Raw genomic sequence first — 21,346 nt, forward strand, 5'->3', positions numbered from 1 at the left:
TCAGCCATCAAAAGATAATACATCGAGTTCAGCTGTCATGGACATATTCCTGCGAAATTCACCTTCTGGGCTTAGAATCGAAATCAACTCTCCTCCATAACAGCTGAATACAAGAGTTGGAACACTTGTCTATGTTTATGATATTCTCCCAGTTTTATATATAAAAATTTGTATACCTGAAACTATTAAGGTACAAATATCCCATCATCATCTAGTTCTCTTGATTTCTGGAATAACTTACTCCAAAAGAACATAAAGATATGTTGATAGTTTGACTAGATCAAACTGTCTTATATTATGAGCATTGTATTATGCTATCAAAGTGGAGATATGGTGATTTCGAATATAAGTGCAGAACCTGAAATCGACACACCTATGGACATCAGAGTCAAAATGGATTCAATACCCGTCTTAATGGCTGAATGCACAAGGTCGCTGCTACTACTCCCAACCAAAAAAAGTTAAGTATATCTTAGTTTAACCAGACCACTGAGCTGATTACCAGCTCTCCTAGGGTTGGCCCGAAGGATTAGATTTATTTTTACGTAGCTAAGAACCAACTGGTTATTTAGCGGGTTTGGGACCTACAGCTTATTGTTGAATCCGAACCACATTATGACGAGAAATGAATTTCTATCACCAGAAATAAATTCCTCTAATTCTTCATTGGCCGGTCGAAGAGTCGAACGCTGGGCCAACAGCGTGCCAGCCGAAAGCTCTACCCACCCCACCAATGAAAAACTACTCCTTGTTGGGTGAGTCGGTAGAGCTGCGGGCTGTCATTCGATGGGCCGGAGTTCAATTCCCCGGCTGGCTGATGAAGAGTTAGAGGAATTTATTTCTGGTGATAGAAATTCATTTCTCGCTATAATGTGGTTCGGATTCCACTATAAGCTGTAGGTCCCGTTGCTAAGTAACCAATTGATTCTTAGCCACGTAAAATAAGTCTAATCCTTCGGGCCAGCCCTAGGAGAGCTGTTAATCAGCTCAGTGGTCTGGTAAAACTAAGATATACTTAACTTTTTCTTTACTCCCAACCAAAACAAAAAAGTCATAGGTGCGGAACCTGCTTAGGCAGAAGGACTTCTGATATGCACAGTATTTCGTTTGGGTGTAATTCCCAAGGTAAAATGATTTCGATAATGATGGAATATTTGCCCTTAATATTTAAAATGATTTAAAAATTCATGTGATTTAATGATGGAATATTTGAACATTCCTTATTTAATATTTGAATATTTAAAAATTCATGTGTAAAATATTTGACGTAAAATAACGAAAATTAAAAACACAAACATATATATTTTTCGTTATAGTTTGTATTTACTTGTTATTTTATATTTCGTTAGTATTTTTGCTGAAGATTTATTATATTCATTTTATTGTAATTTTATTGATTCTCATCCTTGTCTTTTTTATATATATATATATATATATATATATATATATATATATATATATTATATATATATATATATATATATATATATATATATATATATATATATATATATAGAGAGAGAGAGAGAGAGAGAGAGAGAGAGAGAGAGAGAGAGAGAGAGAGAGAGAATGAATGTGTGCACGTGCTCACACATGATATCTAATCTAACTCAAGACAATCTATCTTGTTTTGTTTTGAAACAATATGAATGGTATCATCATTCAATTGCTACCGTATATTGCTCACAGGACGAGTTCCAGGCTCGTCATCCAACGTCTGTGATGCACGTCAGACTCAACGACGTCATCTTCCCTCTGTACGCTCTGCTGTGCACTGCTGTTCAAATTGTGCAGTGTATTTTCTATAAGGTAAGACAAGAACACCGCTCTTTTACCCCACTATGCTAAAAGATTTTTACACTAGTGTAGTGATTTATAGACCTAATCGCAGATTTATGAATATATATTATTTTGAGGAAGAGGTCAAACTTTTCCTTCGTTGCGCGAATACTTCAACAACCAATGACTGACCAGTCACCGCGACTTGCCGATTAAGTACGCACTAAAATGTTAACGGAATTCTCACATAGAGAGTAATGTTTTCAGTGCTTTGAAACTACAGTATAGAATATTTGTGAGCTATTCTTTTGTATCAAAATCCGGAAATGTTTTCAAATGTGCATCATTTTATTATATTTCAATATTATTTTGTTTGTTATGAGAAAATTTTCGTGACCATTAGCCAGCTATTCTTTTAGCAATTCTGTGACCACACCAGTATGCATATTTCCTCTCATTAATTTTATGACCTAATTCTCTCGCTTCCTAAACCAGAGAGACCCCAGTCAACGTGTGTCTATGACGTGTCGGGTCATTTTGGGTCTTCTGATTCTTGTCGAGGTCATCGTACTCATCATAGCAGCAAGTTCTGATCTCCTTCAGTGGCTGGATCTCCTGTTGTGTCTCTCCTACGTGAAAATCTCGATCACTTGTATCAAATACATACCACAGGTTAGTTCTCCCAACTTCTTTCTTTTTATCATCATTATATTATCATTTTCCCCCAGTATGACGAGGTTCCCTATCTTTTTAAGTGTTATTAGATTTATTTATTTGCTTCCCAAATTTTTTGTTAGATCTTGCTCATGTCAAACATGCAGAGAGCCCTTACTGATCACACCATCCGACCCTAGTTTAAGGGACCTTGACCATTTTTCGTGGACAAATATAACAGGTATTTCCAGAATGCCCGAGGTCACCAGGATTATGTAATGTCCATAACATCGAGGTCTGAGAGCAACTGTATAAATAAAACCAAGGAAGAGAGAGAGAGAGAGAGAGAGAGAGAGAGAGAGAGAGAGAGAGAGAGAGAGAGAGAGAGCCCTTCCATTGTTGTTTCAAGCAGAAAGGAGAATACGGTGTTTCCGTTCACAGGAATTAATTCTTGTGTTCTTTGGAAGCAAGGAGCCATTCTAAGGCAATAACCCCTTTCAAGCCACATCTGCAAGTTAAGATCGCCCCCAAAAAAAAAAAAAATCATCGTGTTTACTGCTGCGAATAAATATTATATTTTATCTTTTACAAAGTGTTTTAATCACACTGTATTAAAGCCCCAGGGCACTACCACCACCACCATAGAACCTCCTTTCACCATTGTGTGACAAATGTGAACACGAGAAAGAGAACCAGGAAAGATAAGAATGCGATTCCAGAACGTCCGTGAACTTCAAGGCCACTTTCAAAGTCAGTAAAGACTAATTACAATAACTACAAATAGTGCAAGACAGAAACATTCCTCCAGTCTGTGGGGCAAAGGTTATGGGGTTGGCAACCTCATTGCAAGCATCTTGACTTAGATGAGAAGGGTCATCCCTTCTGGAATCCCCATTTCTCGTACCAGCTCCAAAACTGGATAAAAGAGTAGGTTTCAGTCATGGGTTCACGTCTGAGCCTTGAAAGAAACTTGCCTTAATGGAATATGGAAAAGATCGCAAGTATGGTTAACATGCAATGAGCCAAAATGAGACTGAGAATCAACATAGTATTATAAGTTTTAATACTCTTCAGCACAGTTGACAATTATTGCGACAGTAGTTATTATTATCAGTACTATTCCCTTTTCTCTGATTTTGTTGATACTTGGAATCCGGGCATCTTGGGTAATAATGACTATTTTCCTACAACAGTTTTTACTTTTGCATATTTTGCAAGATTCCAGGACCACAAAATGGTAGCTGATAAGGTACACTGACGACAACATCAAATGGCTTTATACCCAGTGTGATTAAAACATGAAACATGTAACAATATCAAGTTTATTTACAGCACCTAAGCAACTTGTAACCCGAAGATAACAATAACTTCCGGCAGATCATACTCGCGGAAGTGGTCTGTCAGGGATCACCTTTGGCAAGGCTTCTCTACAGAAGCGAAATGCAAAATTAAATTCTTTCTGCGTGAGTGAAACGTCTGGGGATATGAGGCTTTCCGTCTTTATCTTGCCTTGCCTGCCTCCTGTTTTGTCTACCTTCTGTATCGTATTCCTTGCCAACCATGGCTACTCTCTTGCACAAACAGATTATGTAAAACTTCTAAGACAACCATAATTGACATGCTGATAATTGGATAAAATATACACGAATTTCTGCTGACGTCATCCAAAACAATTTGGGAGGAGACGTCTGAATATGATAGTTATTCATACGTCATTTGATTTGTTTAGTCCTCTCTGTGTATCTGACTACCTTCTTTTCATAAGCAAGTAGCTGGTATGATAGACTTCATAAGGCCGTATAAAGATGCTTTGTCATGGTGGCTTTATTTCTTCCGACCTTTCAACTCACGCTCTGGTGGCCATCCATTGAGTCACAAAAGGTAAAGGAATTAAGATACATATCACACAAGTATATATAGCATATGGGTGGGTACACTCTGATGAAAAGGTTATAAGTTACATAGGGAAGAGTAGACAAAACAATTGTCATAGAAACAGATATTACATATTTACAGTTAAAACGAATTTGACAACATTACAGAAAATTAAAGATTTCCTCGATTCTGAAAACTGCAACAAAACAACGGCACTAGTAGAACTACACAATAGAAAAAATATTCCAATTTATAATATATACTTGATAGTATAACCTCATTTAAGAAAAATTATATCATTTATTTTACATAGTCTGCTAAGGTAATCTGCGCTGACATTGAGCTTTCTTGGAACGTTCTCAGCTCAAATTATATGGCTCTGTGGTGCTATGGCCCACCTCATGAGCCGTGGACCTTTAATTTTGCTACACTGGAAGCAAGCAAGTGGCTTGTGGTGTGTCTTTTTCACAAAATCTGCCCCCATATTGGCACAGATGGAATATCTCAACTGCAAATATTACTGATTGGCATTCCTTCCCAGTTATACAGTAGTTGAATGTACTACTTGCAGAAGCAGTTGGAATTGTGCCATCTGGCGGCCCTTGCTGGAGTATGCCTCCTAGTCCTTTATTTTATGCATCTGTCTGCCCTTATGATGAAATATGTTTTGAAGTATGATGCCACAGTATTTGTTCATTTCCTAAAGCTTGCTTAACTCCATCAAACCCCTTTTGTTGAGGTTTCTTCCACTCCAATCTGTACGGTCATCCCTTCTTTGCTTGGTCAGTTGAAGGCACTGCAAGATTTGCGTAGTTGTCCACAAATTTCTTGTAGTAGCCTGTCAGTCCTAGGAATGATCTCATTTGCCTCTTGGTCTCTGGTGGTGATGTATCCTGGATCTTCATCAGCTTTGTATCAGCTATGGTGATCTTATTACAACTGACCTTAAGTCCGAGAAATTTTACCTTGCTATATCCAGTGTAAAACTTGGATGGGTGGATAATCGTTCCTTCTTCCCTCACTCTCTGAATTAGGCCCTTGAGTCCTTTGGTGTGTTCTTCCCATGATGTTGTATGAGTTAACATTTTGTCCACGAAATGTTTAGTGCTCTTGGCCCCAGGTAGCATCTTCCTTATCAACTTTTTGAAAGACACTATTGAATTAATTAATCCAAACAACATTATCTTGAGCTATTGACAGCTGCAAACTAAAAAATCTGTTGTTATAAAGTTTCATGATTATAGCCTTAGGATTACCCATTTGTTCATTGTCAGGCTTGGGTATGACATTAAGATGATAGTCCACACACAACCTGTTCAATCTACCCTTTTCCTCACCATTACTACTGGTGAACAGTATGTAGAAGTGAATGTATCATCTCAGCTTTTTCCTGGATCAGTTCCCTAGCTACATATGATAAAGGATACATTTTTGCTCTGTCATCACTTCAGTACCGTGTTCTCCCAACGATGCCTTTCCTGGATTGCTTGTTAATGTCTTGGTATTCTTCTAGTAGCTAAACTGCTTCGTCTGCTGCTTGTTTTTGAAATTGCTAATATTGACACCTTGGTATGTCTCTTCTTCCTTTTGTGTTTTAAGTTCTAGCCAGTCTCATCTGGAAGTACTAGATCTCTGTCAGCTCCCTCCTTGATGATAGTTGTGTTTGACAACATTACTTTATTCACTTCCCTCTTATTGTAGCCAGTGAGGATGTGTGAGTACAGTCTTCAGTTCTCCACCAACATCAACCTTGTAGTCTACACAATTAGTCCATTCCTTGACTTTAAACGCCTCATTCCACTACAATATCAGCTTGTTTGCTTCTGTAGGTAATAACACTATCACTTTTTGGCCTACCTTGAACTGATGATCTCTGGGCATCTTATCATAGTGATGCCTTTGGCATCCCTATGCTGCATTCAGACTCTCTGTAGCTTAGTTGGCACATCTCCTCCAAGTGAGTCCCCAATTCTAACATGTATTGGTAGGTTTTGTTTACTTCATCCTTATAGCCTCTAGTCCATAATTCCTTGAGGATCAGTCCTCCTATGGTCCTTCCATATAGCAGGTTGAATGGTGAAAATCTTGTGCTAGACTGCAAACAAGATTGCTAGTAAATACCAGTCCCAGACCTTGTTCTCTTGTGGCACATATTTGACATATATGTCGGCACACTGTTGACTGTCACACAATACACTGCACTTCAGGTTATACAGCACTGTAAATGGGTGCTTGATGCTCACTTCCTTCATCATTTCAGAAGTAAACTGGGTAAATTGTTGATGAGTATTTCTTTGGAAGGTCCCCTGTGCTGAAAACCTCAAGTAATACTGCTGTTACATGCTTGGTGTCTATTGTAGGGAGTACCACTGCCTCTGGTTATCTTGAAGCAAAGTCCACCACTGTCAGGGCCTACTTATTGCCTCTCTCAGACAATGTTGATAAGGGTCCAATCAGGTCTACCACTAATCTCTTGAATGGCTCCTCCATTAACAATAGTGGTATTTTGCAGGCATGGCTGCTCAATGCAGTTGTCTGGTAAATGTCATAGGATCTACAAGATCTGGTGATATCTGTTGTCGCTCCCAGTGCCATTGGGAACTGCTGATTGTAAGATCAAAAGCCTTCTTAGCTGCAAGGTGACCATGGACTCTGGACCCATGGGCCAACCTAATAACTTGGGCGCAATATATCTCTGGCTTTAGGACAGTCTGCACTTCTTCAGCCACCTTGCCATAGAAAACACAATGTAATGTGCTATTAATAACCTTTAAATCTAAAGTTCCTCCACCCTTGGCCCTGTATTCTGCATTAGTTTTGGCTCTTTCCCATTGCTTGGCTAGAGTGAAATATTTTTGCAAGGTTTCTTTAAGCTGCTCTGCTCCTACATGCCAATGTTGGAAGCTAATGCTAGGAACTTGATACTGCATTTCTTTTGCTAGACTTAGGCTCTGATCACAATCACTGCTTTCCCAGATCCATCTCTATGTCCATTTCTTCATTGTCCTTTATACCTGGAATATTCCCAAGAATAAAGTCATAAATGAGATTTCTAGGCACAGCATGTAATTCCTCTATTTATATCTGTGGATGCTCCTATCAAGGAGTGCATTGACCCATTTCCTATCAGTCATTTGGTTCTCAGTTGCACTAGTACCATGTGTATCTCAGCACTGTTACATTCTTCATACCTACATAAGTTACACTTACTGGTATTATAGTACCTCTTTCTCTGCTCATCAGTTCTACGTTCTCTTAACAAAACAAGTATTTCAGCTTCATCTGTCAGCTTCAACTTACGATCTTCAATGTAGTTTTCCAACTAGGCTATGCTGACATCTTCACAAATCTTGATAGTGGTCACCTCCCTCAGTCCTTCCACTATTATAGCACTGGCTGCCTCTTGCTTGAACTTTTGATGGTCCTTATTCTCAATTTGCCCACAGTTTTTGGCTTAGTAACATGGCTTGTGACACATAAAGCACCTATCTTCACCTTTGTCTGCCTGCTTCTGGTTGACATGACTGTTTTGTAGTCCTTGGGTCTCTGGATATTCCCACGAGACTTCATTGGCTTCTGGTATTCCACAAAGTTTATCCCATGAGCTTCTAAGTACTGCTTAGCAAGTGTTTCCATCTTACCAATGTCCTTTGATACTCTCTCCCTGAGGAATAGTGGAACCTCAGTTGAACAGATGTAATCAAACTGTTCCCTGCTGAGCAAGTCTGCAAAATCATCAAACTCCTTTCTGCATTCAGTCATTTTAATCTACCTGTTGGAATGTCTCTGTAGCCTCACTACAAACTGATATGCAGTGTCTCCTTGTTCTAGTTTAGTTTTTGGAGTTTCTTCCTAAATCTCTATTCAGTCATTTCATATCTCTCCAAAAGTGTCTTTTTATGCTATCATAATTCAAAACTTCATAATAGGCACACTGGAAAAAAAGTGTAAGTCATTACCTGATAGTATCAGACTGAAACAAATAGCCCGCTCATCCCTTGGCCAATATTCTCATCAAATCTGAGTAATTTGAGCTTTGCAGTGAGTACAGAGGTGCTAGTGCTCCTTACCAGTCCTTCAGGAGTTCCAGTGCCAATTTCTGCCTTGAGTTTTAACACTTGAAGTTCATGTCCATGTTTCTTTGCAGATTCTCTCCTCTGGATTTCAGCCTCTGCTCTCACTGCTTGTCTTTCTCTCTGTCACTCTGCCTTGTAGGTCCTTCACAAAATTCCATAATTTTGTGCCTTCCAAACAAATCTCCTTGGCCACTTCCACAAGCTTTGTTACCTAAGTCGTTCCTTACTGGAATACACTTAAACAGTTAACAGTAAACTTTAGGGTAACACAATAAAATCACACAATAGCACTGCCATTAAAGTTAACTAAAGTTATCCGAGCTCAGCCATCAATTTTGTCACACAATGGTGTTAGGTATGGTTCTTTAAAGACAGTTTCCAGTGCATTTATACTTTGTGGTATTAAAGCAACAAATATACGAGTATGTAAAAATAAAGTAGTTTATTTAAAGCTCTCTGCAACATGTAAACCAGGAGATAACAATAGCTTCTGACCAGTAATCCTCGTGGCGGTGGTCTGTCAGGGGTTGTCCCTGGCATGGCTCCTTCCAATAAGCAAAAGCTAAAAAGAATTTCTTTGAACTGAAAATACTGTAATCTTTGTTCTGTCTGTGTGAGACGACTAGGGACGAAATACTTGCCTTCTTCGCCTTGCCTTGCCTTCTGTCGTGTTTTCTTTACCAACCATAGGCTACTCTCATATGACCATTTAGAAATATCCCGAACTAACAGATTATGTAAAATCACAGCAACCATACTGTTAGATGAATATAAGATACTGGAATTTCCTCCAACATTGTACTAAACAATTAAATTCTCAAAAATAAGCATCTATATGAAATTATTGTACCTGAGACTCTCGAGAACATTAAAGAAAATTATAGACTTCCTCTATTCCCGGAATTGCAACAAACAAACGGTACTAGAGAGGACTACGCAAATGTAAAAATTAATTAGTCTCATAATCTATACTATGATGCAAAGCAAGTTATAGGTTAACATTTTAGTCAATTTTCAGAAATCATATCTCGGAATTTAAGATACTTGGAGGTCTGCGGTCTAAACAATGCTTGTCTGAACGTGGAATGATTGAGTTGTTCTGAATGTCAAACGACTTCTTTTGGTGGGTTATATGTTTCACATCTTCCTGATTTCCCAAAACCCCATTGCTCATGAATTCCAAAACTCAGTTAACTTTCATTTCTTCGGTAAAGAGAATATTTGCTAAATGTACTATGGTTTCCAAAGGGTTTTGATAATTCTTCAAAACGGACTCAGATGACCTGTGGATGTTAATTTTATTAATATTATCATTATTGTAGGATTCCCACGTGAAGTGTTAATAGAATGGGGAATTTAGACTCATGATGTCTTTATTAGATCTAAGGATCCTTGTTGATCATTTGTTGGTCATTTTCAAATATTTGAAATAAGAAGTGGCAAAAAAAAAAAAAATGACTGTAGGATTTAATCATACCGAAAACGTGCAGACAAATGCTAACAACAACAATGAATAGAGAGAAAATAAAATAGTTTTAGTGGGGCAGAGGACTCTCTCGGCTACATTTGCTCAAAATCCATACCAAAGTTACCTCCCTCCAAGAGTTAAAGAGATGAGAATCGATTTTTCAGTTATTCCTGTAAATAAGAACCCGCCCTCGACAAGATGTCCGTTCACTAGAAAAACGCACCTGTCTGCTCTCCTTATAGTTTAGCAGCCAAACCCTAATTTTCAAGTAGACCTTGCCAAAATACCCCCAAGCAGGTTTTGACTGATTTTGGTAGAAAAAGTTCCATAGAATCAGGAAATGAATGATACCCAGCTGGCATCTTTGGGCATTTTGAGAAATTCAACATGGCGTCCAAGATGGCTGCCGCATAAATCCAAAACCTATAAACGTCTCCCATTTCTTTATTTTTTGGCCTATCTTATAATATGATACATCAATTCTAGGGTTTTCGAGGTCAAGGAAGCCAATTTTAATGGAAAATAAAGTGTAAACCCAAAACTTATTGAGTTGTTCATATTCAGTATAAAACTCAAATTGGTTGCAAAAAAATCGTGATAAAGAAAGAACACAAACACATGCTGAATGTTTGGTCACTTTATCAGAAACTGATATCAAAAAATGATGCCACAGAACATTTAGCCTATAAATTATTTCAAGTGAGAAAGTCTTCATTATCGTTATCCCCTTAGTCGTCAGTGTCAGCTGCTTCATCTTCAGAATCCTGGAAAGCTGTATTGAGAGGATTGTAACAGTTGAGAATGGAGTTGATATTGCACTTGCAAAAGGTGCTGCATGCAATATCATTTTTGCAACACGAACGCCTCCTTGTGGAACATCCATCTGTTGACGATTGGCAGTTGCAGCAGAGCAAGTTCAGCACTCTCTCAGGAGCAGCCAATGTGTCAGGTGGAAGTGGTACTGGAAGAAGGGTTTGACTGCCGTGGTTTGGTTTCCACCCGAAGTCCGAAGAGGCCAAAGCTGGAGGATCAGAATGCAAAGCTGCTTTCCATAGGCATGCTTGGTAATGGGCTCTCTTGACATGCAAACTAAATGATCTTGGCTGGGTGGAAGGGTTGCGAGTTGAAGGTTCGCTATAGCGTGTGGCAACACAAAACGGCCAGAGGCAAATTTCAAAAATTCAAGCTCGCAACCCTTCTTCCCAGTGCCTATGGAAAGCAGCATTGCAATCTGATCCTCCAGCTTTGGCCTCTTCGGACTTCGGGTGGAAACCAAACCACGGCAGTCAAACCCTTCTTCCAGTACCACTTGCATGCAGCACCTTTTGCAAGTGCAATATCAACTCCATTCTCAACTGTTACAATCCTCTCAATACAGCTTTCCAGGATTCTGAAGATGAAGCAGCTGACACTGACGACTAAGGGGATAACGAAAATGAAGACTTTCTCACTTGAAATAATTTATAGGCTAAATGTTCTGTGGCATCATTTTCTGATATCAGTTTCTGATAAAGTGACCAAACATTCAGCATGTGTTTGTGTTCTTTCTTTATCACGATTTTTTTGCAACCAATTTGAGTTTTATACTGAATATGAACAACTCAATAAGTTTTGGGTTTACACTTTATTTTCCATTAAAATTGGCTTCCTTGACCTCGAAAACCCTAGAATTGATGTATCATATTATAAGATAGGCCAAAAAATAAAGAAATGGGAGACGTTTATAGGTTTTGGATTTATGCGGCAGCCATCTTGGACGCCATGTTAAATTTCTCAAAATGCCCAAAGATGCCAGCTGGGCATCATTCAGTTGCTGATCCTGTGGAACCTTTTCTACCAAAATCAATCAAAACCTGCTTGGGGGTTATTTTTGCTAGGTTGTCACCCACTGCTGCCAGACAATTACCGTCATTCCATCCTCAGCGAATCCTTTCTTTTATGCTTGCCCTAAATATCTATTCTAGTTGACAGTAGGTTTTCTCTCGCGCATAGGGGAAGTTACAGACCGCTCCAGGTTCGTTTTTGCCAAAAGTTACTATAGCTAAGATGGAGGAAGTTTGATTTTTACCCTTATCTCCATAGGTTTTAATTTCATAAACATTTTCATTTCTCAGGTTTGCATTGTTTCTTTGTATGGAAGCTGCTGAAGTTTGCTAAATCTCTTAATTTATTATGCAGAGATGATTCCTCTCACATGCACAATACACGAGAGGAAATGTAAAATGTTGACCTCAACCTGCACCTCTGCCCAACGAATAGTATGGTAGCTACCACCAAAAGCCACGCATCATCAGTAGACGCTTTCCTTCCCGAACGAAAACTAACTCTGGATATTTTAAACCAATCAACGAATCCCGACAGACTACCTAAATTAAGATGAATAAAATACAGCCTCACAAAATACCACAAGCCAGACTTTCGGATTTACATGTGCAAAATGACTAGTTAGATTTTTACTATAGTGCACTGCAACCTTTAGTTACTTTACATATGCTATGCGAAATGATAAGTAATTTGGCCTCCAATCAAACACACCAGTCAAAAATATCTTTAAACGTAAAGAATTTACTTTGAAAAAGCTCTTCTTCTAAACCTTATTTTCTCAAAGCGTAAACTTGGTCAGTCAGAAACTTGGCCCTTTAGATTAGCCCTTACGCCAAGGTTAAAGTTCAAGCCTCCAGTAAGCTGTCTTATAATGGAAAAGTTCATCCCTTTCATTATACTTTTTTAGCACTCTCATCATGCTTACCATTATATAATCATCGTACTTTGGGGGCAGGAGCGACTTTACCTACAACATTTATTATTATTATTATTACATCTAAGGTCCTTTTTACAATGAGTTGTAATACAATGTTGACTTGTCATCATTATTTTTATCAAAATGCTGTTGTTACTATGTAATTATTGTTATCATCACCTACATCAATGTTGTCAATGCAGGCGCCACAGATTTCAGCGGAATTCTGTTAAAACCATAGATCTGAAGAGCTTTTGATTACTTACCATTTTCACTCACTACCACTGTCTAAAATTTGTGCCAGCATTTCCTAGAGTAACCGTTTGAGTACCTCATCCAAAAAGCCCGTGATCAAAATAGAAAACGAACAATATAATAACAAATAATATTTGTTGCTGATCTTTTCCTTCCCATTGAAAGTGAAGTTTAACGCCTGAAGTAACGCACGCTTTTATACCTTCACAAACAGGACATTTTCTCTGTTGTATTGCACGTTTTGGAATACACAGGATCCGTCAAGTAATTTTCATTGTTTCCAAACAAGATACTCCAAAATGGTCGCGCTTTCGTACAAAGTTAACAAGTTCTTGCAATAAACCAAAGTACAAGTACGGTAAAATAATGGTGACAAACAACATTGCCTCTACATTTTGAGTATCATCACCAATACCAACGCCATTAAAGCTCAAGTTGTGTACCACACTTAGAGGATCGATTGTATTTATTATCACTCATACTTTTTTCCAAAGACTTGTAACGTGGTAAGACTTACTTTTCAGGTGACTAACATGGAACCAGTATTCTTGTTTCATTCCTGCCCTTCGAAGGCACCTAAGAATTTCTGTTTAAATGCCAGTCGACCCTCATTAACCAAGGCATACATTTTTAAGGGCGACGACCGATACGAAAGGGAATGTCTGCGCACATCACTAGAAAACGTTGATCTCTTTTATTCCGAGTTCTATCTCACAGCAGATCAGATTGCTGTTGTTTTACTTAACTCATTTAAGTATTTTTAATCTATGAACAAAATTCCTGCCTTCATTTTTTTTTTTTTTATTAAATTAAAGACGTATTTTATCTTTACTTCGTGATCAGCTGTACATGAACTACAAAGTCCAAAGCACAGAAGGCTGGAGCATCTGGCAAGTGATTTTAGACTGCACTGGAGGATCTCTTTCTCTCATACAGATGTTCATGCTGGCTGCAAATTATGGTAAGGATGCTGTTAATGTAATTTTTGAGAAATTTTGACTGATGACTTATTTGTAAATGCCATCTGTTTTGTGAACTTAAAGTACTTTTTCAGATATTTGTCCGAGGCCCAAAGTAAGTACAATGGTTAATCATCATTACTTTTGTATCGACATAAACATCAAAACCTTGAAGCATCCTGCGTGCAGATTATGCAATATCTGGGAGATGCTCCGTTTCTCCCGCATTTTTGGCAGGTCTCATTTTTAAGCTTCACCATCTCACCAGTGTTTCTAGTACTCTTTCCCTAAGAAACAGTCCCACCTTTGTTGAACAAGTGCAGACAAATTGTTCGCTGATGACCAAATCTACCAAATCATCCAACTTTTCTTTATTCAGCCATTTCAATCCCCCTGATTAAATATCTCTGTCGACTAGCTACAAATTGAAATGCAGTCTCACCTTGTCCTGGTTTAGTCTCTTGGAATTTCCTCCTCAATCCTTCTGCAGTTATCTCATATCTCTTTACCAGTACACTCTTTAGGGCATCATAGTTTACAGATTCATCACATGGCATGCCATAACAGAAAAACTTGTAGACCCTTACCTGTTAGAAATGTACCGAGACAAATAGTCTAGTCACTCCTAGGCCAACTTTGGCTCTGCAAATATTTGAAACCTTTTGATGAAAGTGTCCACAACAGTGACGGATTTAAGGGGGGGGGGGTGCCTGGTCACGTTCCCCCCTCCATGGATATGAATAATAGAACATTGTTTTCTTTCAATAAATCATCATTAGTAGCAAAAATTTGCTTAGTTAATGATTATTTCAACAACAACAACAACAACTGTACAGCAACAAAACAACAGCAACAACATATGTTCAATGCTCTGATAACTATCTGGTTAATAAGCTCTTGCTACAAATATATGTTACATTATCTGTCATCAGCAACAGCAGAACGAACGTTTTCTTCACAAAATTTCATGAAGTCATACAAGAGAGCAACAATGGGCTCTGACAGGTTGAATGGTCTTGCAAAGCTTCATATTCACCGAAGTATTTCAGATGACACAGCAGATCATTTCATTATATCTGTCATCTACATCTCCAAAAGATCTTCCCGCAGGTCAGAGTTTATTCTATAGGTAGAATAATGTGTAAATCTCAAAGCTGTAATTGAATTTTGATAATGTGTGCCCACTGCACACAAATAAAATATTGGTAGAAACACTGAAAATAAAATTATATAATAATTTGTTTTTTCTTTATGCATGTATTTAATGCTTGTATTTACCAAAGCAACTTCCCCTGCTACTTCTTTGTAAGCTACAGCTGTTGGAAACAATGTGGCAATCATCATAATGTGTATATATATGTGTGTGTGCATACATTATAAGTATTGATATTCTATATACCTGTATGTGTACATGTTACATATATATATATATATATATATATATATATATATATATATATATATATATATATATATATATATATATATATATATATATATATATATATATATATATATATATATATATATATACATATACTGCATATATGATAATCGTAAGTGGTACCCCCATGAAAGATTTCTAGATCCACCACTGGTCCAAAATACCGTTTCTCACTGAAGCTGGGTGACTTGGGTTTAGCTTTGACAATAGGGGTGCTAGTGCTGTTTACCAGTCCCTGTGGAGTTCCATTACAAATTTCTGCCTTGAGCCACATCACATGAAGTCCATGTTCCAGCTGTCTTTCAGCTTCTTGTTTTCCTCTTTTGCTGATTTTTTCTCATAAGCTCTCTCTCTCTCTCTTTCAGCTTCCTGTTGCTTTATTTTGCTCTGTCGCTCTGCACAGGCTATTTCCTTCTGTTGTGTTATAAATTCCTTCACTTCTCTGCCTCCTAGCCCCCATTTCTCTTAACAATGCCACAAGATTGCTATCTCTGTCACGATGCTGAAATACAAGCTACTAAAATTTTAGAATTACACTGTAGAATCATGCCAAAGCACAGGCATGAAAATTAATCCTGGCAAGGTTGCCAAATTATGACCAAACAGTGTGTGAAGTGGGGTTTTGTAGTGGTAGTCTCCTGAGAATTTATACCTGGCATGATTAAATACAAATGTAGATGAAAGATATAAAATTTATTCATATTCTTAGTCACGACATCAAAATTCAAGCTGAGCATTACTCATGAAAGTGGTCTATAAGGGGGTCCTTTTCCTGGGAACAGCTCCTCTCTTGAAGCAAAATGCTAAAATGAAATCCAATGGACTGAGAACACTATTCTTCCTATCTGTGCGAAACGACCCATAGAGTGAAACTTTCCTTGCTTTTGGCCTGGTTCTCTCTCTATTTCTCTGGCAACCACATATACAGTCGCCACTAGCTGCACATGATTTTGGTCAATTAGGCGTTCATGGATATGTCTCGAATAAACAGATAACACACAAGCTCTTAGAAAATCATATTGACATGCTTTTAGACATATGATAAACAAAATTCACTAAGATCTTACGAAAGAATTATATTTTCAAAACGCTAGGTGAAATTTAACATTTATTAAATCAAGGTTCTCAACAAAAATGAGAAATTTCATATATATATATATATATATATATATATATATATATATATATATATATATATGTATATATATATATATACTGTATATATAAATTTCGAATTCCAGTCTTTCAAGAGATTCCAGTGCATTAGCAAGTCAGGCACAAAGGTCGTAAAAGGAGTTGGAACCTAGGTACTTACGTACCTAGGGTTTTTCCTGGGCAGGCAACTCAGGTCTAACGTAACAGCAAATTTTACCACACTCCACGACCCATCCAAGGGGTTCGGTCCTGTGGAGAGTCAGAAAGAAATTTACTTCTATGAAACACATTCTCATGTGTTCATTTCCACAATATCTCACAATTAGAGCGCTGATGGGTCGGGGAGTTGGGTGAAATTTGCAGGTATGTTAGGCCTGAGTCACCTGCCCAGGAAAAACCTTAGGTACATAAGTACCTAGGTTCCAACTCCTTTTATGACCTTTGTGCCCAAATTGCTAATGTCCTGGACTCTCACTAGAAAGACTAGGGTTCGGTCCCGTGGTGAGTCAGAAATTTATTTCTGTGAAACAGGTTCCCATGTGGTCATATTTATATATATATATATATATATATATATATATATATATATATATATATATATATATATATATATATATATATATATATATTGATTGAGGTTTCAGAAAATATTATATTTTTAGTTAGGAGTTATCCAATGTAATATATATATATATATCCATATATATATATATATATATATATATATATATATATATATATATATATATATATATATATATATATATATATATATATATATATAATTACATTGGATAACTCTAACTAAAGTATAGTATTTTCTGAAACCTCAATAATGCATTGTTGCTTCCACTATATATCATGGTTGTAGTTTTAATGTTACATTACTCAGTAACTCGTTTTATTATTTGAAAATTTATTTAGCGCTTCTTTGGACCCTTGCATTAAGTCCGCTGGACATACGTGTCCTGACTACATTGTTTTCCACCCCCAAAGGAAGATTCCTGGCCACGCTCTTGGTGAAAGCATGGTTATGTGTACAATGGACACTAGGAAGTTGAAGTAATGAATATAAATAAGGATGTTGGAAGAATGGAAGTGGCTGAGCTGTACAATTATTGAGGAATGAATATAACGGACTGTGGGAGGAGAGAGCACTGGCGAAGCAAGCAAGGTGGCAGGATGGGAACAAATAATTAATAAGAGATGTGGAGTGTCTATGCAAGCCAACTCCTTTACAAAGTGAAGTGCATGTCCAACCATATGAGAAAGAAAAGAAACTATTGAGATGAACAGCTTGTGCTGCATAGGTGGCTAGAGAGAAATGAATTAGTAAGAAATGTGGAGATATACGGAAGTAATAAAAAATTTAGCAAAAAGGGTTTTGAGGTGCATGGGTCTTATGGACAGACTGGAGGGCTATATATAGGCTGGTGAATAGAGTATAACATTTAAAAATGTTTGTGGGGTCATATGAGAAAAGGAAAACCTACAAAACACCAAATGGACTATATGAAAAAGGTACTGGAAAGGAAAGAAACTATATCCAGGAGGAGAGAATGTACAAAAGATAAAGGTGAATGGTGCATTGTTTTCCACTCAGGGTGTTCATCCATGTTTCCATGGTAGAAGTGCGACTGTAGTAAAGACCCCTGAGTTGTTTTTTCCTTGGAGCTACTTTCTTTTAGGAGAGAAAATAGTTTGATTATATATATTATTACGATTTTAACCTGGGGAATGCTTACCATGAACCAGTTACAGACTGAATGAATGTTTACTTTACTTACCACATAAGATTCCTTAGTTCTGACTGCAGTTGATTCAGGTAATCGTTATATACAAAGAAAAGGGTGGTAATAGTGAGCTGAGGGCTCTACTCACGAGGCACTTTGTAAGTAAACAATTAGGGTAAGTTTTAAGATTATGTATATTTACAATAGAAAACAATCAGAAGATGAAACGAACTCACCAGGCAGGTAAGACCTGGGAGACTAAGTATAATACAAGACTATGAATACTTCAGAGAATAGTCTTTCTCTATGACGATGCTGATAAGGGCATCGTGGGGTCACAACAAGCAAGGCACAATCAAGGAAGGATTCCACGGCTAACATTCCCTCTATCATGAAGAAATTTACAAATTAAAGTCCATTTAGGACACAGAGAATTAAGCATAGGACAAGGCAGTGCATGGAGGGTGCCAAGGGTGCCTTGAACTCACGATTTTTTATAATCACTCAAACACTGGAATTTACATAACACTACACTAACAAAGGTGAGGCTGATATGCAATGCTGGCACTTGGAAATAAAGTAGGAAGTTTAGCGAGAGAATTCAAACTGTGTGACTGGATGAAAGAACCTTTGTAACAGATCACTTTACCTTGTAGAAGAGGTGGCTTCGCATAGAAATGTCAGTGGAGGTGGACCTCGTGGTAGGGGCAAGGCTCTCTGAAGGAGGTGGGAAAGCAAAGGAGATGGCTGTGTCTCAACTGCGTCCAGATATGTCTCTGATGGTTCGTTCCTCAGGTCAGTCCTTTTAAAATCTTGGTTCCGGGATTAGGATGCTTTCCTACCCAGATGGGGTTAGTGTCGTTCCTCTATGTGCATGCATCCTTTTGATTAAGGGTCACCACATGGTCAGTCAAGACCGCGTGCTTCTATGGGACCTGCTCCTCTCTCTTAATCCGTAACGCTGGTTCTATTCTGCCTCTGGCCAAGGTTAATCTTCTCAAGGCTCCACGCTCTGAAACAAAGGAACTTCTGGCAGTCACATATTTACAGAGAGAAAGGGAGAGAGGTACAGAGTGCAATTAAAGGATTTTGGGAGGGTCCAATATTTCTTTGCCCTTCCTTGTCAGGTGGTGCTCAGCAAAGCACAGCATTTCTTATTAATGACACTATATTAAAACTTTGGAAGCTTGGATGCCTGGGAAGATGTAGCAATTCCCTGCCTAAGTTGAAATCTCACACCTTCATTTGTGTGTGAATGTCTACCAAGCCAAGCGATTCAGCTGGACAAATGCTTTAAGTAACTCTACTTTCCTCTTTAACGGCTCTCAAGTGTTTTCGTTAAACTAAGTTTCTCTACTTCATAGTAGATATTTGCAAAGGTTACTTGACATAGAATTCAATATTTTACGTTAATAGCAGAGTAAAGGAGATGGTTGTAAAGTTAAATTACTTTTACTTTCTAAACAGGAATCTGTTAAGGAAATATGAATAAATCATTGTAATTATTAAAATATAATAAATCATAAGCTACTGTACTGTTATTCTAGAACAGGAACTGTTACATATACGAGAAAAGTATTGTAAATAGTAAAACACAATAACAGTAATGGATTTCTTTAAGGTAAAACTTAACGTAATCATGCACTTAACTTTTAGCAGTAATTTTACACAGTCAAAGATATGCAGTTAGTTTCCCTTGAAGAGTCGTTACAATGAAGTATACATGGTCTTTAGTTAGGTGTTGCCATGTTACTTGAGTTGACGGTACAGTGCCAGACGTGGCACTGAGGTCAAGGGTGCCTGCAGGCATGAAGCTAAGTACAGTGAAGGACAGACAAGTATGTAAAGTGCATGGGCTTTTCGAGCCATGGACTCGGGATTTAAATTACAAGGAGAATAAATGAATTACATTCCTCGGCCTATGAAAGATGGCTAGGTTCATTCCTTAGCTCCAAAGGACATTAAAAGGCAGTCAGAGGGCGCAACCCCTCTGGCAGGAGCATCTGCCAACAGTGATGGTAATGACGTGGTGCCAGGAGTGGCACTCATGCGGTCGAGGCTTGATGGCTCTGTTATATTCAATTTAAAATGTACCATGACTTTGTATGCATGAAAATGAAGTCAAAGGGCTCAAGGTATTTAAAGAATCTGGCAATTGCACTCTGCATTGGCAGAGTGGGAAGCAAAGTAAAATGAGGAGTCATTTATTAGGCTTTTACTAAAGGATTCATGAATGGGCAAGATTGCCAAGAAAATATTAAATTAAGAGATTGGAAAGAAAAGAGGGAAAAAACATTATCAAAGCGATAAAAGGAGATATTACAAGAAGAAGTTAAATCACAAAGTTATAAGAAGAATAAACAGGGTAAGGAACCTGGCATCCTTCTCTGGATAGAGGTGCCAAAGTTCTTCATAAGATAAAGGTGTGGCACCGTGCCAAAGGCCACTAATGCGAGGAAAGCTCAACAGCTCTCACAGGGCTACCTGGAGTTATCTGTGCCTGTGACCTTTTCTTCTGTGGACCTCCTTGGTAGGGGAATTGGTGGAACCCAGTCCAAGGAAGATGTAGACATGACTCCTGTTTTGGCTTCCTTGACAGCCAAAGTAGGGGCACTGGTTATAAGCTCAACTACCAGTCGTTGCAGTTCCTTGAGTTCATTCATTGGTCATTTGAGACATGGCAGAATCCTTACTCATGGTTGTGTCTGTGGAGAACTGGGAATGAGAGGAAGAGGTCAGGGTGGGTGTGAGAGGTTCGCAGGTCACCATGACCAGCTCAGACACGGGTTGTAAGTCTGCACCTTTGGGTGAGCTTCCACTGCTGTCAGAAGAATCCGGAGGGGACCCGAGCAAATTGTGGATTGGCTCTCGCACTGGCACTGGAATTGGTGCCAAGCTAGAGGGTAAGAGGCGACCCGGACTGGGATCCCTTAGAGGAAGATCTATGGTGTGCTCTGGGACTGGCACTGGTGCAGGGCCTGGCACAGGAATGGGCTTTCAAAACTGCTCGGATGGAGGTAGCCACTGCACATTATAGTCAGGTGGCACTGGCAGTGGAATGAATGCAGGTTTGTGAGACTTACTCATGCCTAATGAGTGATTTGAGGAGTTCAGACCTCTGGATAGTCGTAATTTAGAGGGGGACTGGAAGTCCTGTCCCAGGAGGATGTCATAACCTCCAGGGATGGAGCATGCTACCGCAAGGGTG

General features: G+C 38.3%; 1 protein-coding gene across 1 annotated transcript in view; it reads left to right on the forward strand.

Moving 5' to 3' along the window:
• The window catches only part of LOC136837564 (cystinosin homolog), a 148,075-nt gene that overhangs the window by 112,685 nt on the left and 14,044 nt on the right, over positions 1-21,346 (forward strand). Inside the window, exons 6-8 of the mRNA XM_067102430.1 lie at positions 1,690-1,809; positions 2,275-2,451; positions 13,691-13,808. Coding sequence (XP_066958531.1) covers positions 1,690-1,809; positions 2,275-2,451; positions 13,691-13,808 — 415 coding nt within the window. The remainder of the gene's footprint in view (positions 1-1,689; positions 1,810-2,274; positions 2,452-13,690; positions 13,809-21,346) is intronic.

This window comes from Macrobrachium rosenbergii, chromosome 59 (assembly GCF_040412425.1).
Source record: "Macrobrachium rosenbergii isolate ZJJX-2024 chromosome 59, ASM4041242v1, whole genome shotgun sequence".
Taxonomy (NCBI): domain Eukaryota; kingdom Metazoa; phylum Arthropoda; class Malacostraca; order Decapoda; family Palaemonidae; genus Macrobrachium; species Macrobrachium rosenbergii.